General features: G+C 27.0%; 1 protein-coding gene across 1 annotated transcript in view; it reads right to left on the bottom strand.

The window, feature by feature from the left end:
- LOC107455693 (midasin) overlaps positions 1-24972 on the bottom strand; it is a 298299-nt gene that overhangs the window by 80817 nt on the left and 192510 nt on the right. Inside the window, exons 42-55 of the mRNA XM_087164129.1 lie at positions 22758-23019; positions 22485-22641; positions 15845-15961; positions 14997-15075; positions 14751-14910; positions 12574-12713; positions 11989-12176; positions 10911-11233; positions 10131-10281; positions 9089-9329; positions 5768-5931; positions 4114-4278; positions 3079-3275; positions 664-971 (exon numbers count right to left, since the gene is read on the bottom strand). Of these exons, the coding sequence (XP_087020255.1) occupies positions 664-971; positions 3079-3275; positions 4114-4278; positions 5768-5931; positions 9089-9329; positions 10131-10281; positions 10911-11233; positions 11989-12176; positions 12574-12713; positions 14751-14910; positions 14997-15075; positions 15845-15961; positions 22485-22641; positions 22758-23019 (2652 nt within the window). The remainder of the gene's footprint in view (positions 1-663; positions 972-3078; positions 3276-4113; positions 4279-5767; positions 5932-9088; positions 9330-10130; positions 10282-10910; positions 11234-11988; positions 12177-12573; positions 12714-14750; positions 14911-14996; positions 15076-15844; positions 15962-22484; positions 22642-22757; positions 23020-24972) is intronic.

A 24972-nucleotide genomic window follows, 5' to 3' on the forward strand; every position in this document is an offset into this window, starting at 1 on the left:
GACATAAGTAATTCTACTAAACACCAAAGAAAGTTTTTCTATACTTAATATTCATCTCTAGACATAAAATTATTTCATTTTTGTTCACACCAGTATTTTGAACATAAAAAAAAATCAAAGAAAAAAACGGCTGAAATATGTTGAAAAAGCCGACCTGAAAGCTACTTTTATCAGCTGATTGTGACATACTTTTCCTGGAACAATTAGTTTATCACTTCTGAAGGTAAGAAACAAACTTCCTTCCACCTTTTTAAAGCAAATGGTGGAGAAATAACATGAATTTTTGGTTTGATTAAATCAACCAATAGCATTTTTAGTTTGATCAGTTAGTTTGTATACATAATTTGTATCTCTATAGTTTACACCAAATTTTCCCAGCAACTACAGAAATTCTGTTGCAACTATAGGATATGTTGATATGCAAAAGTAAGGACTATAACACAAAAACGAATAACATTACATGCATTAGATATTTAAAATTTTATAATAAAAACTATACCTTTCAATAAAAATAAAGCATGTTAAAATTTTCTTTCTAAACTTAAATCAGTAAAACTCAAAGTAACAACATAATGATTCTAAAACAGTTTTAAAATGAAACACTGATAAAACTAAAATAAACAAAAAACGTTTAAATAAAAAAATATAAATATATATATTTACCTCTAAATTTCCTCGAATTGTACGAAATATTTGATAACAGCGCTTTGGATTCAATCCAAGTAACTGGACAGCTGCTGTCACGATGAAATTTTGGACTGACAAATTACTGTTAGACAAAATATCAGCTTCACAGAGAATCATTAGGTATTCCCAAAGAGGATAGAGTTGGATTCTATAAGCTAGTTCTTTATCTGACATAGTAGGGACAGCCGGAGCATTCTGGCATATTTCCATTATGTCATCATTATCAATATTGATAAGACCAGCTTCATGTAATTGCAATTTGATGTCTTCAACAACATTTAATTCTGGAACAGAAAATTAAGATTTTAAATTTATTTACTCCATCAAAAATGAAAATGAAAGTTTTGAAGCTTTTTTTTTATACAGTTTTTGAAACATTGACCCTGAATTCAATCAAAATGTAAGCAACACTAAAACAGGGTGCGTAACCAAATTATTCAACAAAAAATAAGCACCTTTTAAGCACTTTTCAAGCACTCAAATAATATTTTTAAGCACTTTAAAAAATATCATCATTAGGCAGGGTTGGAAAGTTTTTTGACAATTGACGGTTTTATCTGGTTTTAACCATCATGTCAAAAAAAAAACTTTTGGCATTGTTTTTTACACTTGTTAAAATTTGTGAATCATGCAAATCGAATAGCGTTTTCATACGCTACGGACTGACGATGCGCCGAAATAGATTGGGGTTAAATTATTTGTGAAAACGCTGAATAGAACAATGTTAACAATGTCTTTCAGCATAATTTGTAGCGAAAATCAACATGGCAAACGAAAAATCTCAATTTGGAAAAGGGAAAATTAAGCACTTTTTAGAATCACCCAATGAAAAAAGCACCTTTAAGGGCTTTTAAAAAACGAAAATCGAAAAAAAGCACCCTTAAGCACTTTTTAAAAACGCTACGCACCCTGTAAAACTAAAAAAATATTAAATATAATCTGAAAATAGATGTTACATCCAAGTAAGTAATCATTTAAGAGCTTTCTCACAAATAATGGAACAATATAAATTAACTTAGAAATTGTGATTTTGTTGTAAAACATGTGCAACACTTAAAAATTATAAAACAAAATTTTGCTGTTTTTTTTAATTCTATTTTTTTAACCTTTTAGAAAAAAAGCTATTGAATACAACAGTTTATATATATTTTTTTATTAGCAATTAGAAAATATAATTCAAATAAGCTGAGAGAATTCTTATAGATAAAGATTTTTCAGATTATTATTTAATTTTTTTTTAATTAATTGATAAAGATGTGATGTAAAATAGGCAGAAACCAGGGGCCCCCATCAGGGGGGAAGATGGGCGCACAATGCGCCCACTTAAAGCTTGGGGGAGAATTTTTACACTAAATAAAACGAATAGTTTAGGGGGGGAATTTAGACGAGAGATTTTTTTTTTAAAGTACATAAATAAAAGAAGCAACTTTCTATTTTCAGGCATACATAACTTGACTATTAGTAGGTGCAAAGCAAAATATGTAAAGAAATTCTGGAAATCTACCTCATCCTATTTCAATAAACTAATTTTTTTAAAATTATTAGTTTAAAACTTCTGAGCTCATTAATCTACAGGTGCCATCAGCAACTTATCATTTATTGTAATAGTTTTAGTCAGCCCATTTTCAATTATTTTTTGTGCCTTCTTTTTCAATTTATTTATTTTTGCTTTAAACATATTTTCAGCATTCACAATCAGGATCAAGGTCTGCATTTGTCATATTATGAGTAGAATGCAAACAAACTAGCACTATTTCGAACAAGCTAACATGGAAGGGGGAAGTTAGCAAATTTCTTTTTTTGGGGGGGGGGGGGGATGAATGCGCCTAAGAGCTTGGGGGGATGGGGGCCACTGGCAGAAACACATACATAAAATCAGATTTCATACATAATTTAGTGAATATCCCCAAATAAGTTTTAATAAGACACTATTCACTAATTTGCAATACAATTTTCATAAGAATAACTATTTTAAGGGTAAACTTTATTATTATTATAATTTTTTTCTGGAAATTAATATTCAAAACTGAAAGACAGAATTTGTCAGTCAATTTTCTCTTCAAGACTGATTTCACCCGATTGTGAAATAGTTTGGGAAATTGATCATCTCATGCTTACAAACACATATTTTAACATCCAAATAAATAATAAATAAGTCCAAATTCCTGCATTTTAATAATAATCTGACAGAAATGAACAACGAAACAGCTTCCGATTTAAGGCCTAATTAGATTCTCTGTTAAAATATTAAATAAAAATTATACTTATACCCCATTTCATACCTGGTGTACTAGTCCATCACTAGTACTAGCTGTAACTAGTCTATATTTGCCATATTAAGCACTTAAAAAGACAATTTAAGCATAAAAATATACAAGAAGGATAAATTACCCTTTGAGTAATCAGGATCCAATATTTTAAGAATTTTTTGCATTCCATCTTTTTGGTATCGATGAGCAGGATTTCTAAGAAGAACTTTTACAAGGGATATAGCCCAATTTTCTTGGTTGGTAACTATAAGTTTGAGATCTTTTAAGGACAAATTAGGATCTTGAATTCTGTCTACAAGGTATATAGCAGAAAATATTCTAAAACATAAAAGAATAGCATAAAATGAATATCGGCAGAAATTTAAAACTATATAAAAAGAAATTTTGGTCTACATACATAAATTCCATTTGAATTTTTCCCAATTAAAAATGACATAATATAAGATTTTTTGATACATTAAATTTCCAAATGTTAAAAAAAGCTCAGTGATAAATCAGAGCTGTGAAGATTCATGCATATGCATGAAACACAAAGAATCTGGAAGTAAAGATAAATTTAAAAAAAAATCTTTAGGTATGAAGGTGGGAAAAGAGCAAAAAATCTGAAAATACCTACAAACTCAAAGTATAAGAAAATAAATAACAAAGTATGTAAAACTATTTTGCACAAAACAAAAACATTTAAGCTATTCACATTCTTAATTTAAGTTTCTTTACTGTCGTTAAGCTTTAAAAATAATTGATTAAAGAAAGTAATAATAAAGTAAAACAACAAAATTTTTTAGTAATATTATGAAAAAACAGTTATTTAACATAGCATATTCTTTCATTATTGTCTCGCAGTTGTTGACAGTTATTTACATAAATAAAAAATTTAACTATGATAATTTTCTTTTTTTGGAACATACAATAGTGGATCACTCTCTCAAAAAATTAGATCAAATATTTTTATTTTGAGAAAACTGTTTTTATTTCCTTATGTTGGAAATGAGTCTTGAGGAGAACAAAAAAGCTAATTTTATTGCATATTTTTTTCTATATCTAAATTGATAGCATTTTTCTAAAAAGTTTAGAAACTTGAAAATTCCAATATAAGTCAGAAGAATCTCAAGCTTGGATTTAATATCATAATATATAAACAAGCATAAATTCTTACTCCTGAAGGGAAGTCCAAAGTCTGAATTCTTTTTCGCTGATAAAGCTCAATGGGAAACCAATTTTATTAGCAACTTTGACACAAATAGTATTGTCTTTGTCTGATGCATTTAGGGCTCGATTGATGGTGTTAAACTGGTTAAGCAACCTATTGTTTGACTTAAACCTGCAATTAAAGAAAATGTTTCTGACAGTAATTTATAATAATGAAAATATACATGGTACAAGTGAATAAAACACATGAGAAAATATAATAAGAAAATAATTAATATAAAAATATCTTTAAGTTACACAAAGCATGAGGGTATGATAATGAAAAAAAAATTACATAGAAAGGTAAAAATTTAAGAATTAAAAAAAAGTTTTTTTTTATATTAAAATTAATACATAAGTAAAGATACATAAACTTTATGGAGTTAAATTTAATTGTTTGAAGGTATCAATCTTATTTATATTCTTTAATAAACAAGTATGGAAAATATTGAAGCTCTTAGAATGTAAGTACAGTGTAGAGTTTATACAGTACAGAACCCGTTATCCGGAAATCGGAAAACCAAAAAACCGGAACGAAATTCGATAAATTTTCCCGTCATTTATTTTAAAAAATGTTTTTTCTCCTCATAAAATCTTAGGATTTTTCATTCTTTTTTTAAAGATGTTTACCTTACCATCATTTTGGAAATAATTATTATTGTATTACTTCATCGTTTTTTCTTCTTTTTAAGATTATTCTCAAATATATATTTTTTTAGTTAGGTTTAACAATAAAAAAAACGGCATTTTGTAGCGATTCAGAAAACCGGAAAAACCAGTTATCCTGAATAGCGATGGTCCCGATCGTTCCGGATAATCGGTTCCCTACTGTACTAAAAGTAAAAAGCTTACTTAATTGAAATTTGCTGAAAAATATGGTTAATATGGTGCTGCAGCTACTGAGCTCCAATGTCCGTTTAAGTTTCCTTTTTATGGTTTAGAAATTATGCTAGTTGAAAATGGTTAGTTAAAATGGCTAGTTGAAATATTTTTTTTTTAAATTTAATAATTTTTAAATAATTAAATTTTTAAAAAAAAGATTCCCTTTCAGTAATCCTTTGAAGTATAATAGTGAAAAAAAATTGCATAAAAAGGTAAAGGTTTAAGAGTTAAAAAAAAGTTTTCTTTTATATTAAAATTAAGATACAAGTCAAGATACACAAAAATTTTATGGAGTTAAATTTAATTGCTTGAAGGTATCAACCTTATTTATATTCTTTAATAAACAAGTATGGAAAATATTTAAGTTCTTAGAACGAAAGTAATGCATAGAATTCATACTAAAAGTAAAAAGCTTACTTAAAAATTGCTGAAAAATATAGTTATAATTTAATACAAAATTTTGAAGAAAAAAAAAACAGGAAGTTTTTAATTATAAGCTTTTATAACCTAAAATGCTGCAATACATAGTTGAATGCTAAAAAAAGGAATTTGTAAGTTAAGCTAAATTTATTTGCAAATTTTTCTCTATTTCACATAATTTATCTTAGAAGCATAAAAGGGAATAAAAAAAATTATAATGTAGACCTAGTATAAATTTCAATTTAATTTAGTTGCTGCTAATACACTACATAATTCATCTATGCAATAAATAAATAAACAGATAAACCAAATTTTCTTACCCATCATTACTTTCAAATAGTCGAAGAATTTTTTTCTTTAAAGAATGAAAATTTGGAATGAGCCGTTTCATTTCAAAGTCAATACTTCTAAGAAAAAACTTTTTATCAAGGGGAGTTTCCCCAATTTGCAGACAAGAGGAGAGAAGGAGTATAATTTCATACAGCTGGGGGAAAAAATACAGAGAATTATGAATAAGTAACAAAACTATTATACACTACACTTTGACATATTCATAAAGAAATTTGTATCTTTTTGAATTTCAATGATTTTGAAAATTTAAGGTAACTGTATGTAAACTAGTAGCAAATTAGTGCATTAGAAAATTAAATTTTATATGTAATGAAAAGAGAAAGGTTGCCTAAGTAATTTTAAACTACAGAAAACATAGATAATACTTAAAACATTACAAAAAAATAACTACTACAAGACAAGGTATAGTTTAAATGATTTTATGTTCAGCGATGTACTGCTTTTGCCGTCAGTGTATTATTGGAACTTATTATTAACATTAAATAATAGCCGAAGAAAGGCATAAACCATATGTAAAGTCAGACTTAGATATAAATTAAAAATTTTCTTTGAACACAAAATATCAATTTAAAATACTTTCTGCAAGCATTGATTAATAGGTGTAACTAATTAATTGGTGTTCCCACCCTTTCCTCGTCACCCCATTTTGACAAAATTAGTTTGAAAAAAAACTGCGGAATTTTTATAGAACTTTATATTGATTTATACCACTGAAATAAATTTGGTAAAAAACCTAGAGCTGAAAAGAGAAATACAAAAATGTTATGTCCAAAAATGATTTTTTAATAATTTAAAAAATATCTGAAATTTAAGCAATAAAAAAGTGTATGTAGGAAGTAGGGATATAACAATAGCCAAACACTGAATGTTCGACAGAATACTGAATAATCAACGGCGGAATAGCATCATTTAAAAAAAAAAATTAGAATAAATATTTTTTACATAAAAGTTTGAAAAATATTATTGAAAAATAAGTAAAACTTAGCTGTATAATTAGCATGGGGTAAGGGGAAAAAAACTTTAATATAAATGTTTAAGAGTATAAAGATAACTAGATATTAAGATGATAATAAATATTTAAGGAAAAAAAAAACTAACAGCTATAAGAAAATAAAAATCGTCAAGTTGAAAAAAATATCCTCATAATACCTAAAACAAAACTTCAATTCTAAAAATAATATCTTCCAGGAAAAAATCATCAATAAGACATCAAAAGAGATAATGTCTACGAGAAACGCTGTTAAAAATGCAGCTCTTATCATAAAATTGCCAATATATAAAACAAATATTACTATATACAAAAGCAAAACAGAAAAAATAACATAAGATTTTAATTTTTGGAAAATATTTTTAAATATAAACATTTCTGTTTTTTAATTACTGTATTTTCAACAAAAAAAAGGTGAAAATTAAAGTCTAATAGAAACCATTTTCATTACTGCATATAATAAAATAATAAAAACTACTATAAAGTCTTTTGGAAAAAAAAGCGAAATAGAAACCAAAACAAAAATATATCTTGATTTAAAAATGAAAGGTTTAATACTAAAAATTTTAATTTAACTGTTTCACATGGCCTTAATTTAAAAAAAAAAAAAAATTTAAAACTGACCATAAAAAAAAGTTATTAGAAACGCTCTTTAAAAAATGCTGCATTAATAAAAACGCGAATAAAAAGTAAAGTTAGTTCAATAATCAAACAAGAAATAGAAAAAAAAAATTGTTCTGGAATCTGAAATTGAATTTTAACGTTGAGAATCACAGTACAGTAATCTATGTTACTCATTATCTATCTTACCATAAAAGAAAAAAAGGGGCAATAAAAGAATAAAGACTATTAGAAACACTCCACACACGTGCTTTGCTTTAGTTAAAATAGAATAACAAGCAAAAATGCTCTCAATTTTTAAAACATTAAATATTGAAAAACAAGGAGTTGACTTGCCTGAATATAATTAAAAAGAAGAAAAAAATCAGCTTGACAAAACTGTTAGTTTAGTATAAAGTAGTCTAGTTTCAATTCTTTAAATTTTGCTTTCCAATGTGACTTTCAGAAAATAAATTAACAAGTTTTAAAACTTAACAAATATGCTTAAAAACTATTCCTAACAAAGTTGAGTAAAAAATTTGATTTTAGACTATTCTTTATTAAATCTATTAAAACGTCTCCACCAGTCCCGAAATTTTTTTCACGTCTTCCAAATACTTTGCCGAACATTCGGCCAACCGAATATTTGTTATATTAATAGTAGGAAGCAGTTATCCATAGAATAATATCAACATTTCAATTAAAATGTCAATGCGAGATTTCATTTATTTTGAATTGCATGAGCATGAATCACAATGTGTGATTTTTAAATCATGGGAATATGCATCTGCGCATTTAATTTTAAAATCGCGTGAATACGAATCGCGATGTTTGATTTTAAAATCATGTTAATACAAATCATGATATTTGAATTTGAAATTGCGTGAATGTGAAAAGAAAAAAATATTTTTCGCAATGGTGACTAATTTTTGCGCGAACGGCATTCGCATATATTATACAGGTCTGCTTGAAGCTCATCCATTTCCCGTGCAATGTAAATAAATAAAAAATTAAAGGTTTTTTAAGCAGTTTCCAGCACATTTTTGAACATAAAATATTTTATTCTTGCTTATTACAAAGTACATCTTATATATATATTTAGCACCCCAAATAGTTATGGCCTCTTTTTAATAAATTTTATTGTCTATCCTTTCAGCGGTTCCCAAAATGGAGTTTCCAAAGATAAAATAACGAAATTCAATTGAAGAAGTATGTTTCTCTGATAACAATTCTCAATGTTTATTATTTTCTTCTTTCTTAGCTTATATTTTAACGTAAACCATAATTCATTTCACTCATTTTCAGCTTAAGCATGAACAAAAATTAAATTAAGAACTAGACTAAATACCATTCCAGACCTGTGAATTCAACCTTCTGACATAAAACCTAATTTTAAGTGTATGATTGATAAAACGATATGATGAAAATATTTTTCACTAAATATTTTATAAATAATAAAAAAAATTTAGATTATTACATGCTTTTAAAATAATTAATAGTCTTTAATTAATTAATAAGTTCAGAATTACTAATGAAATTTATTCATTAAATCTCAGGGCTCGGTCAGGGGCCATTTGGGGTTCCACAGTCGAAAAAAATTCAGAACAGCTGGTGTATTATGCTGGTAAAATTTATTTTCTGATTGAGTTTAAAGTAACATAAATCTTTTTCAAAATCTTTTAAAATTTTAGATATATCTTACTTTCCAGAATGATTCATCACAAATGACTGGAAGATCATCTTCAACCATTTTAGTTACAGTATTTATAATAGTTAAAAGGCAGTCTCGGAATTTGGAAATCACATTGAACTTGTAAGCTTTATTATCTTCAATGATATTTGAAATCTCTCCAGTCTGGCATAGCTTGAACAAAGTTGAACGGTCTTTGTCTGAATTAGCTAACTTTAATTGCATAAGTCTTAGAAGAAGAGATAAATGGTATCTGAAAAGAGAAAAAAAAACATATAAATATATTTAACTTATAGAAACAATCTGAACAAATTTATAAATATAAATATTTTTTGATTTTCTGTTTTAATTTCCAGTTCTATAAATAGAAACATTGGAAAAATCTTTTAGTTATCAATATTTGTCTTTTTTGTCATATTTAATGAGCAAAATCCTAATAGTATCGTTTAAAATTCTCTTTTCAATTTAAAAACAAAAGTCACCACCTAAAATTTTTTTATTGAAATTACTTGCTAAGAAACAAGCGAATATTTGAAAAAAAAGTCTTCATACATAATTTTTATTAAGAATGAAAAACATTTTTTTAATATTGATTTCTAAACTTGAGGACTCAGATTAGTAGCAGAAAGAGTTATAGTCTCTAGCTGATATTTGTAACGTTTTTATTAAATGCATTTGATCAAACTCACACCAACAGCAAGCGAAAAAGGTAATATTTTTAGATACTTATTAGTAAATATTCTTTGCATCATGCTTAGTTATAAGAACAAAACTTTTGTTAGACTTTTCTAAAAACAGGGAGGTACTTTCAAAAATAGAAAACAACCAGAAATATTCCTAAACAAAATTTAAATTTAATTTAAAATTTATTTATTGCAAAAAAATTGATAAAAATCATTTAGAAATTTTTATAAGTCAGAAGCTTTTATAATAAAACTAAAGTTTTTGTATTACTTTTCAAATCTCTTTTAAATTTAAAAATTTTGAAGCAACAAAAGTAACAGATTTACAATAAGTGTGTTTGCATTCAAATAATTAAAAAAAAGAACCATACTTATTAGCACAACTCGTTATTTTTTCTTCAAGAATGGATTCATTATCATCATAATTTGGACGTTGTTTCATATGACGGAGAAACTTTCCAAAAATATATGGTTTCCAACGTGGATCCATAGGTAATTCCTTTTCTTTTACGTCAGTAAATGCTACAAAAAATATTGCATTAATTTAATTTTACATATCGAAGTAATAAACTTAAATATAAATTAAATTTCTTCATCATTTGTTTGATAGATAAATAAAAGAAACAAAAAGAAAAATAAAACACACAAAAAATAATAACATGAGTATCCAGGAATCCTGGAGCTCAATTGTATTCAAGTAAAACATACACTAGTAAGGAATAATGTAACTAGTACATAAAAAAATTTAAAAAAAAAAAAAACATTTTTTATTAGCTACTAGTCTTTATGCTACACACAGTACAAATGCAGAATAATAATGACAAAGTTTTCAGGGGTTAAATTTTTCCACCAAATTAAAAAATTTATAAACATTTGGAAATATACTTTAAATAATTTTGTCCCACAAAATTTTTAACCTTTAATTCAAAACAAAACCTATCTCAACATCCATTGCACGTATTTGGGTAAATATAACAGTATAATACAAAATGTGACAGATTTATGTCACAAGAACCAATTAGAATAATAGACAAAACATTTTTAAAGAAAAATTTAATACGGAAAATTCTTAAAATCTGTACTTGTAATTTTAAAATCATAACTACAATTTCGAAATAAGACTTTAAAAAAAATTGTCTTAGAAAGCTTACCTGCATAATTAAACATATCTCCAATCAGCTTCTTTAACCTTAAGGCAATAGGTTTTTCAGTTTCTATCATAAGGATTTCAAGGAATCTCAAACAGGAGGCAAATATAATCTTTATTTTAGAATCATTGGATTCTTGCTGCATTTTGGATTCAATTGTTTGAAAGACCCATGCTTTAAAAAACTGGAGTAAACTAACAGGGCATGATTGGAACAATAAATACAAAATAGTTTGAAATTTCAGTTCAGTGTTAGTGCTGTTAGCATATTGGATGGTTGGATACACAGATCCGAACTGATTTACAGAGGATGAATTGTCACCTACACTGTAAAATAAAACAAATGAAACAAAAAATTAGAAATAAATATAGTGGATGAAATATGACAAATAAATAAAATAAAAATTCTTAAAAATTAATTAGAGAGAGAACCATCAAATTTTATATATTTATTTTAAATAATTTTTAAATTGTGTGATGCTTTTAACACACTACATATTAAATATTTGGATTATTTACAATGAATTATCTGCTTCATAGACTTTTTTTCAAAAGAATAAATTGGGGGTAAACTAGTTTATTATACATGAAAGTAATCATATTATTAGAGAAATTTCATGGTCAATATACTTAATGTTGTTAGATTTATATCCTGCATCATAATTATATCTTAGATTTGATGATGTGCTTACGTGAATCAGAAGACATAATCAGGAGTCTTTCTTATACTGTGTTTTTTTTTATATCGACCGCCAAGCACTAAAGAAGGAGCTGTTAGAATTTTTAATGAAATGTTATAATTCTTGATGAAATAGTCTGTTGCTAAAGTCTCAATGGAAAATTAATTTAAAAATAACCATATAAACTAGAATGGTGCGTATTTGGAGTTTAATAAACAATAGGATATGGCAGTTACAATAGAGTATGATATAAAAAAGTAAAAAATATCAAATTTTTATTAATTTTTGACAATTAGTATATGATAAGAAAATGGGGAAAGAAACAAATACTACTTGAAGGACAGTTGTTTTTATTAATTTACTTTTTAAACACAAAGATTTAAACAAAAATGTAATTCTTACTTATCCACATGAAACTGAAACTCATGAAGAATATATACGAATGGAAATATCTGTTTTTTAAAACATGCCATCACACAATTTTGTCTATAATCTACTGATGTTGGTAACAGATTAATAACAGGAATTTGTAGATCTGGCAATATGTCTCGCAAGGATTTAATACCATCTTTGCATAGTTCTAGAGTTTTCTAAAGATTTAATAAAAACATATATCAGTTAGAAGCAGAGAGAAAAAATATCCACACAAAAAAAAATTGCTATAAGTAATTTTTTACAAAATTATTAAAAAAATTTAAAACTATTAACTTTTTATCTATTAATTTACTTATGTATCAAACATGTACTTGTACACCTACATCTGTATTTGCATTAATATTTTTGATCGTAATTTGCTGAAAATTATAGTACCTTGGAACAGCATATTTTTTTTTTATCTTCTACAAAAGAATCAAGTTCTTGATGTAAAGTATAATTTCCAAAATAATTTTAATAAAAACTTAAATAGGAGAAAACAAATCATAAAAGATTATTTTTTTAAAAATTTACAATTGAATATGTCTCTAAATAAATAGTACATGAACTTACTGTATTCATTTGAGTGGTAGAAAGATTTTTACAGTAAACAAATTCAAAAACTTTAAGAATGGCCTCTCTAGGATCATCATATTTAAGTAATAGTTGGGCACACAAAGATGAAGCATTATAAAAATCAGATACAGAGACACCTGAAACCAATGGGAAAAAAAAGTTATTATGCATACAACAAGACTCAGAGTTTAAGAAACTGAGTTCAATGAGAACTAATAGCAAAAGTAAACGAAGCAACTTGTTGCGTCATAATAATTCATGCTGAAAAAGGCTAACATATAACTTATATCTATATAAATATTTTGACAAAGTCCAATAAACTTACTGATCTATTGCTCAGAACATATCTCTCAAGAACTTCAGAAATTATTAAAACATAATCAGAGTATGTAGTCAGATTTTTCAACAAAAAATAAGCACCTTTCAAGTACTTTTTAAGCACTCAAAAAATATTTTTAATCCCTTTTGAAAAAGAAAAAAAAAATCATAGTTAGGACTGTGCAGTAATAAAAATAATAAAAAAATTTCTATCGTTTAAACTTCTTAATTTATAAACATAAAATCAATAAAATTTAAAAACATTTTAAAAAACTTTACATAATCATGATTAAATAACTAGGTTCTGATAAATATTGCAGAGAAATTGCAAAAATCATGCATTCTTTGTAATTTAGAACAACAATCAACACGGCAAAAAAAATATCTTTTCAAAAGATAGGAAATTAAGCACTTTTTACAAAGCCCGAATAAAAAGAAGCCCTTTAAAGGCTTTTAAAAAACGTAAATCAAAAATAAGCACCTTTTAAAAATGCTAGGTACTCTAATAATGATGAACTTAAGGCAAAGCAAAAAACATAGTTGAAGTGTAAGTAGAAATAATATGTTTAGTAACATTTCAGAAATCATTATTGTCCGATTTGTTACTAAATGTTAAGTTGTTTAGTAACATTCTAAAAGATCAATTTCAAAATGTATAAATTTATCTTATTTACCTTTTCACTAAAGCATTTAAAGAAAAAATGGGGAATAATTTTGTTTTATTTATTATTGACACTAACAAATTGTTCTAAAACTTAAAAAATATGAATATACAATTTTGTCAAGCTAAAACACTAAACAATAATTTAAAACATATATACATCTGCAAAAAAAAAAGAAAGTACTGGAATACTTGATACTATACTATGGGAAAATTGCTTTAAAACAAATGCTGCTTTACCTGCCTTACTATATATATATATATATATATATATATATATATATATATATATATATATATATATATATATATATATATATATATATATATATATATATATATATATATATATATATATATATATATATATATATATATATATATATATATATATATATATTCTCCCATGACAATGATTCTCCCATGACCCATATTCTCCCATGTTTTCTCTTAAGTCGTAAAGAAAGCAAAGATATACTTATTGCTAATATTAACTTGCAACCAATAACAAATTTTAAAAAAAATAAAATAAATTTTTTTTTTATTAAATTTCTACAAGTAGACAAATTAGTTATCTGTTTACGGCTGGATCTCATCAATTAATAAAATTCCCATATTTTGAAGCAATTACTCAAATAACTTAACTGTAAAAATATTGTTTAACAGAAGCATAACAATTTAACACCTATTCAGTTTAGCCACAAACACTCAGAAAAAAAATTCTTTGAACTTTACAAACTGAGATTTTATTAAATTTCCTTAATTATTATAATATTATTACATTATTGTAACATTATACACATTATTCTGATGCATAAAATAAATTAAAACACTTATATTTGTTAATTATATTACTTAAATTAAGTTGACAAACAAATTTTAAAAAAAAGTACTTGTCTCATATTTTTGTAAAAACATTACAATTTGATTTACATTAATTCATTTCCCCAGACTTTCTGAATACTTTATTCAAATTCCTCGATTTTTCCAGATTTATAGAATTCTCTTTTCTTTAACCATCCTGCTCTTAGAAATAACATAAGACACATTCAGATATCCTCTAAGTTTACTTTTTAGGAATTTTTTTAACCACCTCAATCGAATAATAATAATTAATAAAACATTTAATGAAACCCATTTTCCTTCTTCTAAAGGTAAAACAAATCTTTAATAAGGATAAATATTTTGAAATTACCTAAAGATTTATCTTTATCTAAAATCATATGAAGGTGCATCAAAGCAAAGACCACTCCTGAATGGGAAAAATTTTTACACTGAGAAAAGGCAGCAATATCAAGTCTAAATCTCCAATCATCCATGATACTTTCGCCATGAGAAGTTTTGGTATACAATGGCTAAGAAGAAAAAATGATCAGGTAAGTTAATAAAAAGAAAAGTAATTATTTCCATAAATTTAAAAAAATGAACTATTAACACCTACTTCTACATAAATTTCTATTCCTCGATTACGCATAGCTCTTGAGATCTCACCATTTTGTGGGTTCATAGTCAAAAATATCCTTAAAAAAATACACACTAGATTTTAACAATAAGATTGACAAATCAACAAATCCAAATATAAGGAATAATGTTTTTGGAGCAAAAAAGGTTGCATAATTTTTATTTTTGTGAAACAAAATAAGATAATAAAAAGACCTTTAAACAACAACTTATTATAACATTTTATGTCTGTAAGTATTATTCCATTCAATATTTATTTAAATTAATATTGAATGATACTTATAAATTGACTTAATTTTATTCTTTAGAGTTTCATTTTTATTGTTCACATTAAGAATACACTTTAATACTTAGAGATTTATTTTTAAAGTGGATTATTAATTTCATGTAAAATCAATTAATTTAATTATTTATTTCACTATTTTTTTTCTCAACCACACATTAAATATTTTTAGAAAGATAAAGAAGTTACAGTTTTAACAAAAGGTTTACTGAGCTGACTATAAAAGTCACCTCTTATTTTATTTTAACTACTTTTATTGATAACAGAGCCTTTTCGAACATATTTGAATAGATTAGATTTCATGTAAAAAAGCTTATAATAAAGGCTTCAAATACATAATCCAATATAATATTGAACCACTGTTTCCCAAGCTTGAGTTTAAAACATTCCTTTATGTCTAGAAGAATACTTTAAGATTTTTTACATTTGTATGTAAATATGTTTTGATTAATTAATAAGAATAGTTTAAACAATCAATAAATAAAACTACTTATTAAATAATTTCTTAAAGAATAAAAAATTTAAAAACGCCTAACAATTAATACCTGAAATCAGGATGTGGTTTGATAATACGAAGTTCTCCTTGCAGACTTCCCTGCTCCGAAAGAGACAGAACTCCATTTGGTTCTAGCAAACCATTTAACCGATCCAATACAGAAGGGCTACGTAAGTAAAAGACTTATTAAAATAGAAACATATTTAATTATTAACAATTTATAATCCATAAACAATATACTAATTACAAGTCTTAAAACCTTTGAGGTTAAAAGTATTTTATAAAATAATTCAAGAAATCAATTTCATTCCTTTAGGTATGAGTTGTATCAATTATGTTTAAATTCAAATTTCTTATTTCTATAGTTTCTGTTTCATAACCCTACATACCTGAAACATACATTAAATGTGGGTAATAAATGTCATGCTACAGGAGATATATGATTGAGACATTGAGAGATAAGGGTCCTGAAACTTGGAAAAATTCAGGAGACCTTGAATTAATTAATAAAAGCCCATGGATTTGCATGTATTACATTAGTTAATAAATCAATCTCATATTTACCTAAAACAATATATCTCATTACATTAACAATTATTTTAAAATTCAGTTATGAATGTTAACAAACAAATTAAGCATAATTTACAACACATGAAAGTTTAAAATACATTTAAAAAGTGTTTTGATTAAGTAAGTAATATTTCCCCAAAACATATTCACCAAGAGCAAAACATGTTTAAAATAGACATACGTAACTAGCAGCCACAGTCTTTCCAAAGTAGAAAAAACTGCATAACGTCATAAGAAATTTAATTGTTTTTCAAACTAATTTTTAAAAACTTTAAAATGAAAATTTTTCTTTAACTAACACACATTCAAAATAAATGTAGATACACATTCAGAAAGTATTAGGCTTGCTTGCTATAATTCAATTTTACTAAAATTCGTAGTATTTAATTTTTTTTACTTAAATTTTCTTTTTGAGACAATATGATATTTTGCTCTTCGTATACTAAGAAATTATTAAGTTATTATAAACTGTTATAAAAATTAAGTTTATTGCAGCCATTGAAAACCATTTTATTCTATCCAAAAATGTTGTGTACCATAAGTTCATGAAAATACATTCATAAATGGCACTTCTTTTTTTAAATTGTATCATTTAAATTTTAACCCTCTGAATATATTAGTCCCAATTATTTTGAACTTGGTCTCCTTGTTGGAATAAAAACCAGTTTCTCCCTTTCTAATCAATTGGGGAAATAATGTGCTGCAGGAAAATATCTCGGCCATTTTTGTTATATAGTTGCAAAAGGTTTGGAGATAAAAACTTTACAATAATTAAAAATTAAAAAAAATAATAATAAATAAATTATATATATATATATATAAATCATAATAAATAAATACAAAAAGGACAAAAAGAAAAGAAAAAAAATGAAGAAAAGTAAGTAAAACAATATGTTTTATTTACTGCGCATAAGCTGCAAGTAAATAAAACTCATAAAAAAAGGTTCAAATGTAGAAAAAACATGGAAAAATTACAAAACAATGAAAAAAGAGACAAAGAAAAATAATAAAAATCCAGATAAAAAATCCTGAAAAAAGGAAAAAGAATTAATAAAAATCCGGAAAATAAAAGATATAACCTTTTCATCAGCTCACACGATTATATCCGCGAAAAGGAATGCTTTCTAATATTGTATCAATATAGCCAAAGCAAAATATATCATTAGAATAGTGTGAGGCGCACTCAAAAAAAATTTACAACAAATAAAATCACATTAAGTAAAAATATCATGTTACAACAGAAAATAAAATATAAAGAAAAAACAGAATAAAACATAAAACGAAATCTATAAAGCGAGTAGCGAATTCAAATGAAGGGAAATTTTTCAACATTGATTTAAAATATTTTCCTAACAAGATTGCCAGATAACAAAATATGAAAAAAGAAGCGCAAATTGAGGTAAAAGCGTAAATAGAGGGATTTTGTTTTATAGTGCATTCTTACTGCAGTACTGAAGTGCATTTGATTTGTTAGTTACCAAGGATGGGCCAAAAACTGGATGTGAGCAAGGTAATATTATACAGTGAAATCTGCCAAGTTGACCACCCTTGTAAGTTGGACACCTGCATAAGTTGACCTCAATTATCAAGAACAGAATTTTTCCTATATAATATATAGAAGCAAAACCTTTGCAACTTGACCACCTGTCTATCTCGTATGTCGACCACTGAAATAAGTCAATTTAGTCTAGGAGTATTATGAAATTCTATTCTAAAACCCTCATAAGTTGACCAAAAAAAAAATTTCAGAAAATTTTCTGTCATTTTGCAATGTATGTTAAAATTTCACTTGTTTGGTGAAATAGTGTAAAAAGCTAATCTAAACCCTTTTGTGAGTTGACCATTTGGGGAAACTGTAGGGGGTCAGCTTTTGACCATTTCTTTCATTCAAAACATTGGGCTGATGTAAAGTCAGAACAACAGCGCCTAACAACAATGAGGGAATATTTTTGTAACAAATAAGTTTGTAAGTGTAGTAATAACAGAATAAATTTTAAAGTGCTCAAATAATTTTGTTTTATTAAAAGTTTTCAAATTACATGTTTTCGTGTTCTGATATTTTAAGAATTTATTTATATTAAACACTTCATATGCATAACTAAAGAAATAATTTTTAAAAAAAAGTTAGTTAAATATTAGAATTATATGCAACAAATTGAAGTTCATTCAGGTTTAAACACATTTCTTAAGATATTCATTTGGCTATTTGCTAAATAAAATTTTTAAGTCAAGTAAAAAAATTTTTTTTAAATATATAGCAACATGTTATAAGAAACGAAAAAATAAACAATGAAACAACTCAATGACCCAAGTTGCCCACTTAAACAATGCACCAGAAGTGGTCAACTTACACAAGTTATACTGTACTGGATAATTTAAAGAAGTTGACAAATAATAATTTTAGAAAATAAACTTTTATTTAAGAAAAAAATAAAATAAAATAGAAAAAGAGAAAGAAACATGAATTGCCTATTTTGCAAGTAATTTTAGTCATGGATTTGCACATGGTAAAAATTATATAAATTAACAAAGAAGTTTCTTAGTAAATTTATTTACAATAATAAACAATTACTCAATGATTTTAAATAGAATTTAATTAATTTAGTTGGGTATCCATTGTTTTTTATCAAATTTTGAAAGAGTTTGTCGATTTGTTTATTGGATAAATAAACATTACTACATATTCTTTTAATTCTATTCATTTGATTAAAAGTGGTATTTAAATAGATGTTATTAGAAACATTAGAATTCCAAGTAATTAGTTTATTTATATTAAAATTAAAATCATTTCTTTTATGATATAAATTAACAAGCAGATATTTTCTTCTTTTATAATACCCAAATCCAAAAAATTTTAATTAATATTATCATCATGATTACGAAACAAGATTAATTCCTCGGGGTAAATATTATTTAATAAAATAGTATAAACTTGAAAATTACAGATAATTAAATCATCAATAAATTTAATATTAAGAGTATAATTTTTTTCATAATGATGCAAAAATAAGTTAGCTAAGAGAGACGAAATTAGCTGTAATTTTTCCATGTTTTCTCTACATTTAAGAATTGCTGAGCATCTGCCAAAAGTTGTTTTTTTTTTTTTTTTTTTTTCATACAAAAATTACAATGCACCAACTATTCTTATAGATTATTCATTAATTTACTTCTGTAATTTAATATTATGAAATTGAGCTGATAAAACGATGGGAAGATTGCCAGCATCATCTCTCAGATTTTAACATCGACTAGCATGCAATTAAAGAGTATCATAAACTTGGCAAATAAGAAATTTGGCAGGTATTTCTTTTTCTTTTTCGACCATTACATATTTTTATATAAAAGTAAACAAAAAGAAAAAGCTGAATACTTTACATCGGCCTTCATGGTCAGTATAAGGTTTAAGCAATGAACAATCTCTTTTTAGTTTTATGATATTGGATTTATAATACTAGCAATTGAAACAAGGATAAAAAATATTAAATGTGATGGATTCAAACTGAAACATTTCCATTTTAAGTTTTGGAAATTAAATAAATAAAAATAATATTTTTCCATGTGATCGCGGTTCTCCTTTCACGGCTTACAGTATTATATATGGAAAGAACTTTTTCTGATTCTAGTGGCACAAGATCACAAGGATGTGACCCCAGTACGGTATTCTCATATTAGTACGCATGTGTACAATTTAATACGCACTAACTCGACGTTTGCGGTGTGCGCGAAGTGTTTCGTTCATCTTCAATTTCCTGTTATTTATTTGTAAATATTCAAAACGTGTTCCCCACAATTCGATTTTTTAAAAAATGCGGATGATTTTTATAAGGCATAGATGGGCCACACATGAGATATCCTCTCTTATGACACTAATTTTGTGATTTACGACTGTGGATACGCACCGAAATTTAGAGCCGAAAATGCAATCTACAAAACACGTAGTTTCATATCACCATAAAAAAAAAAAGTAAAATTTAAAAAAAATTTTGCGTTTCCCAAATCTCAATGTCCTAGATTAAATATCAATTGTTATTTTTGCAAAAAAATAATAATAATAATAAGTAAATAAATAAAAATTTTACTAACGATTATTTCGCTAAATGTTTTTTTTCTTTTCTTCTAAAAGTGGATACCATGACGAGAAATTTATAAAACAAGCCATTTCGTGTAAATTTTGCGGCAGCTAAATTATGATCCATCATGGTGATAATTGTGGTGGGTGGGAACGAAATAAGGATTAAGGAAATAAATTTTGAATTTCAATTATGTAACTTAGCCAAATCAAAAGTTGAAAATCGTGAGGATACACGGCAGTTGTGCGATCGATAAAAACAGGGTACTTCGTATCAAGATATAAAATTGCGTAAATGTTGCGTTTTCTAAATCATAATGTCCTATATAATAGATTAATTGTTATTTTTACAGGAAAAAAAAATTAACTAACGAAATAAAGTTTCTATGAGGATACACGGGGTAAGCTACTGACGAGCAATCGATGAAAACACTCCGTTTTGCGTAAATTTTGTGGCAGCTATTTATGATTCATTATAGTGATAATTGTAAGGAAATAAACTGTGATTTCAACTACGTTACTTAACCAAATCAAGACTTGTAAATCACGTGGATACGCGGCAGTTACTGATGCGCAATCCATTAAAATAGAGCATTTCGTCAAGATATGAAATAGCGTAAATTTTGCTTCCTTGATGTTGTATCCCTTTAAAGCGATTATAAAAATAATTAGATGAAGTCGTGGTGGCTCAGGAGATAGAGCGTTCGCCTTCCAATGAGGTGAATCGGTTCGACTACCTGCGATGGCTTGTCGATACCAATTCCGCACCCGGCTCACACCGATCACAATGCTGACGAAAAATATCTTCAGTGGTAGACAAATCATAGATTTAGAGTACTCTTGCCGTCAGACTAAGAGTGGGAGGTTTTCATGTTTTTCCTCTCCATGCAACGCAAATGCGGATTAGTTCCATCAAAAAGTCCTCCACGAAGGCAAATCTCTTGCCAATACTTAATGCATGAGTTCCCTTGTTCTCTGGATCGGCTTCAAAATTACAACTGTACGGAGTTGAACATTAATTGAAAACCTAAAAACGGGTCGGCTGTTCAACAACGGTTATAAAAAAATAACATGGGATTACTAAGGTAATGCTCAGAATGAAGCCCTTGGTTCTTCTATCCCAGGGATAATCAGGCAAAGAGTGTAATGTCCTGATCGAGTGGGGCTAGAAAACTGTATTATAAAAGCCATTTTTATTTTTAAAAAAAATTTAGCGTAAAGATTTTAAATTTTAGATTATTTTTCCGAAACGCATTTAAAAAAAATTCGTTTCAAAGAGTTTTTTTTTTAATAACCGTCGTTAAACAGTCGATCCAATTTTATGGGTTTACGACTACTAATGTTCAACTCCGTAGCCTTGTAATTTTGAGACCAATCCAGAAGACAAGGGAACCTATGGATCGAGTATTGGGAGAAATTTCCCTTCGTGGAGGACTTTTTCAATGGAGCTAACCCGCATTTGCGTTACACGGAGAGGAAGACCACGAGAATCTTCCACGACTAGCCTGAAGGCAAGGGGACTCTAACCCATGATCCGTCTACCACTGAGGATATTTCATGTCAGCACTGTGGTCGGAGCAAGCCGGATGCGGAATTCATATCGACTGGGATTCGAACCCGGTTCGCCTCATTGGAAGGCGAACGCTCTATCCCCTGAGCCATCGCGGCTCGCTTTTAAGAATTTGAAGAAAGTTTCAATAGCTCAGTTTTATTACTTACAACTGAAAATAATAAGTTTGTATTACGCGATTTATAATGCAGGACACAGGGCACTATCGTTTTATTCCTGATCATAAAAAAAATAATAATTTAAAAATAGTCAAAGAAAAAGATTTTTCGTTTAAAACAATTATTTAACAATGTTTACAACAAAAGAGGGGGAGCATTAAGCTAAATAAGTTGCATTTGCTGATGGTGACTAATTTATAATAATAAATCTTTTTTTTTAAACTATATTTTTAATACTTTATTATTAAAAAGCATAACCGAGAACCGTGAATTTCATTTTTAAGTTATTCGAAAAAGAGAAGCTACTAAATAATTTACATACCTGCAGAAATTGGCATCATCTATCAGCAACCAATGGCCTTTGGAGACAGCATGAACTAAAACACTATCCACCCATTCAAACTGCCCTCCTGATAACGCATCTTCAGAATCGACTTTTTTAAGAAGCTTTTGCACAGTTTTTTTACACTTCCGCAAAACTGAAGTAAGAAAACAGAAAGAAAGAAAAAAAAAAAAAAAGCATTATAGCCTACTTGTAAAAACAATAAGCATTTAAACTGGTCTCTGTAAATTCTATAAGAGTTATTTAACTTACTTGGATTTGTTTCTTCTAACGGTACTTTTTTGAAGAAATCTATAACATTTACTAGACCAGTCAGAATCCTTTTATAAGATGTTTGGTCATTGGCATTTCCTTCAATTGTGGACAAGAAGTACATATGAGTAAGAATTTCCTTGACCATAATGCAGTTATCTGTTTTGTCTCCATCGTCTCTGAGCATATAAAACGTAAAAGATTCCTGAGCAACTGTATCAAGATCTTGAGCTACGGATTCTATTTTGCGATTGATGTCCACCTAAAACAAAAACAATGAGCATTCATTTTAAGATATAAAAATAATTAAGACGCTATATGGTTAGTTATCACTATATGTTTCTTTTTTTTCTTCTTCTTCTTTTTTTTTTTTACAGTCACTTTTTCAATAATTGAAAGATTATAAAGTTAATGATATCAGGGGTCTGTCCAGACATTTTGTGAAAAGTCCGTTTTTGTAAAATTGTGAAAAAATTACTCGTAATTTGTGAATATAAAATAAACGTTAAGTCACATTCTTTCAACCAGGGTCCTGATTTTGTGGATTTGTGAATTGCAGTTGCTGCTACTAAATTAGAGATGCAACATACATATATTTGATATTTTACTGCTGAATGCAGAATATTCATTTCGTACGAATAAAGGAAGAAGCGTCCGCCGAAGACAAAACTTAATTCGTTTACATCTGTCTTTCTTTCCCCCCACCCCCCTGGGAATAATTTATTCGATTAACAAAACAATAATGAAGATAAACAAATTTGTGAAGGGTCCGATTAAAAGAAATTATTTTGTGAAGGGTCCGTTTTTAAGTTAAAATATTTTGTGAAGGGTCCGTTTTTATTAAGATATTTTGTGATGAATCCGTTAACGGACCCAAATTTCTTCTTAACAGACCCCTGGATACAGAGTGAAACATTAATTTTAAAAAATTATTCTTTACAATAACTTCCTCATAATTTATGGATCCTTTTTTTAAAAAAAAAAAAACAACCTTTAAAATAACACCCAGATCATTAAAAAACATCTGAATAATAATAAAATAAATAATGCAGGAAAAAGCAGAAGTAAGAAAATGCAGGTTTTTCAAAATTGAAAATAAGATTTTTTTTCTTTAAGTACACAGTTAGGGCACGTTATTGCACAGATGACAAAATATTTAAATCTTGCAAGCATGCTTCTTAGAGAAAGAATCTTGAATCAAGACATCTGTTAAATACTGAATGCCGAACAGAAAACTAATCTTTAAGTTTTCTATTTTATTTACACTCAAAAAAAAGCTTTTAAATTTTTTTTATTAATTTTAAGCCAATTTTACGAAATAAATAAAATAAATTACTCATACTATTCTACAAGTATCATATACAACAAAAAAACATAATGGTGGCAAATAGCTGCAACAATGCCCATAAGTGGCAATAGATGGTGCAGATAATAGCGGCGGCAAATTGCAATAACCGCGCCAACGATAAAACAAAATCCCAAAATATGGATTTAAATGTTCACTTCAAACAATGCTGGGTTTCGCATGCTAAAATTTCACAGGTAACACGAAGTTTTCTTTAAAGCAGCTCCCACAAAGACGTAATTAATGGCCTTAATTTAAGCATCCACCCTCAAGTTCAAACATTTTACACGACTCAGCCCATTGAGCTCTATACTGGGATCAGACCTCTTCCAACAATATGCTAATTAATCCCTCTTTCTACTCTAAACAAGAATTCCTTTAAGGTGCGCATCATTTATTCCTTTTGGAGAACTGCGGCTTTTCTCTGCCGCTTTACACAGATGCTAGCGGCATTCCTTTTGAGATTTTCAATTAAAGAGGGTCCCCCGTTTAGTATGTTTTAACAAGATATACCTATTCAATAAAGGGAACTTGCATAAGTATTTTACAATAAATGGAAGAAAAGTTATTTAGATATGAAATGAAAATCAACCATATATGGTTGATATTGATTTCAGATATCAAGAAAGTTATTCACAAAGCTTACTAAAGTTTATAGGTTAATTGAAGATCTTTACACTTAATTAAAATTACGTTTAAAGCAATTAGTTTTGAGTTAATTGCAGTATCGCTTTTTTCATTTTTTTAAAAATATATGAACTTAGGAAACGAAAAGTTTATATATACAGTGTAAGACATTAAGATAGTTTGCAGACTTGGTCGATTATCTCTAGAACTACTGGACCGATTTTAATGAAATTTGATACGTAC

The sequence above is a fragment of the Parasteatoda tepidariorum genome, chromosome 5 (genome assembly GCF_982258835.1).
Source record: "Parasteatoda tepidariorum strain Cologne lab strain chromosome 5, Ptep-v5.0, whole genome shotgun sequence".
In the NCBI taxonomy this organism is placed as follows: domain Eukaryota; kingdom Metazoa; phylum Arthropoda; class Arachnida; order Araneae; family Theridiidae; genus Parasteatoda; species Parasteatoda tepidariorum.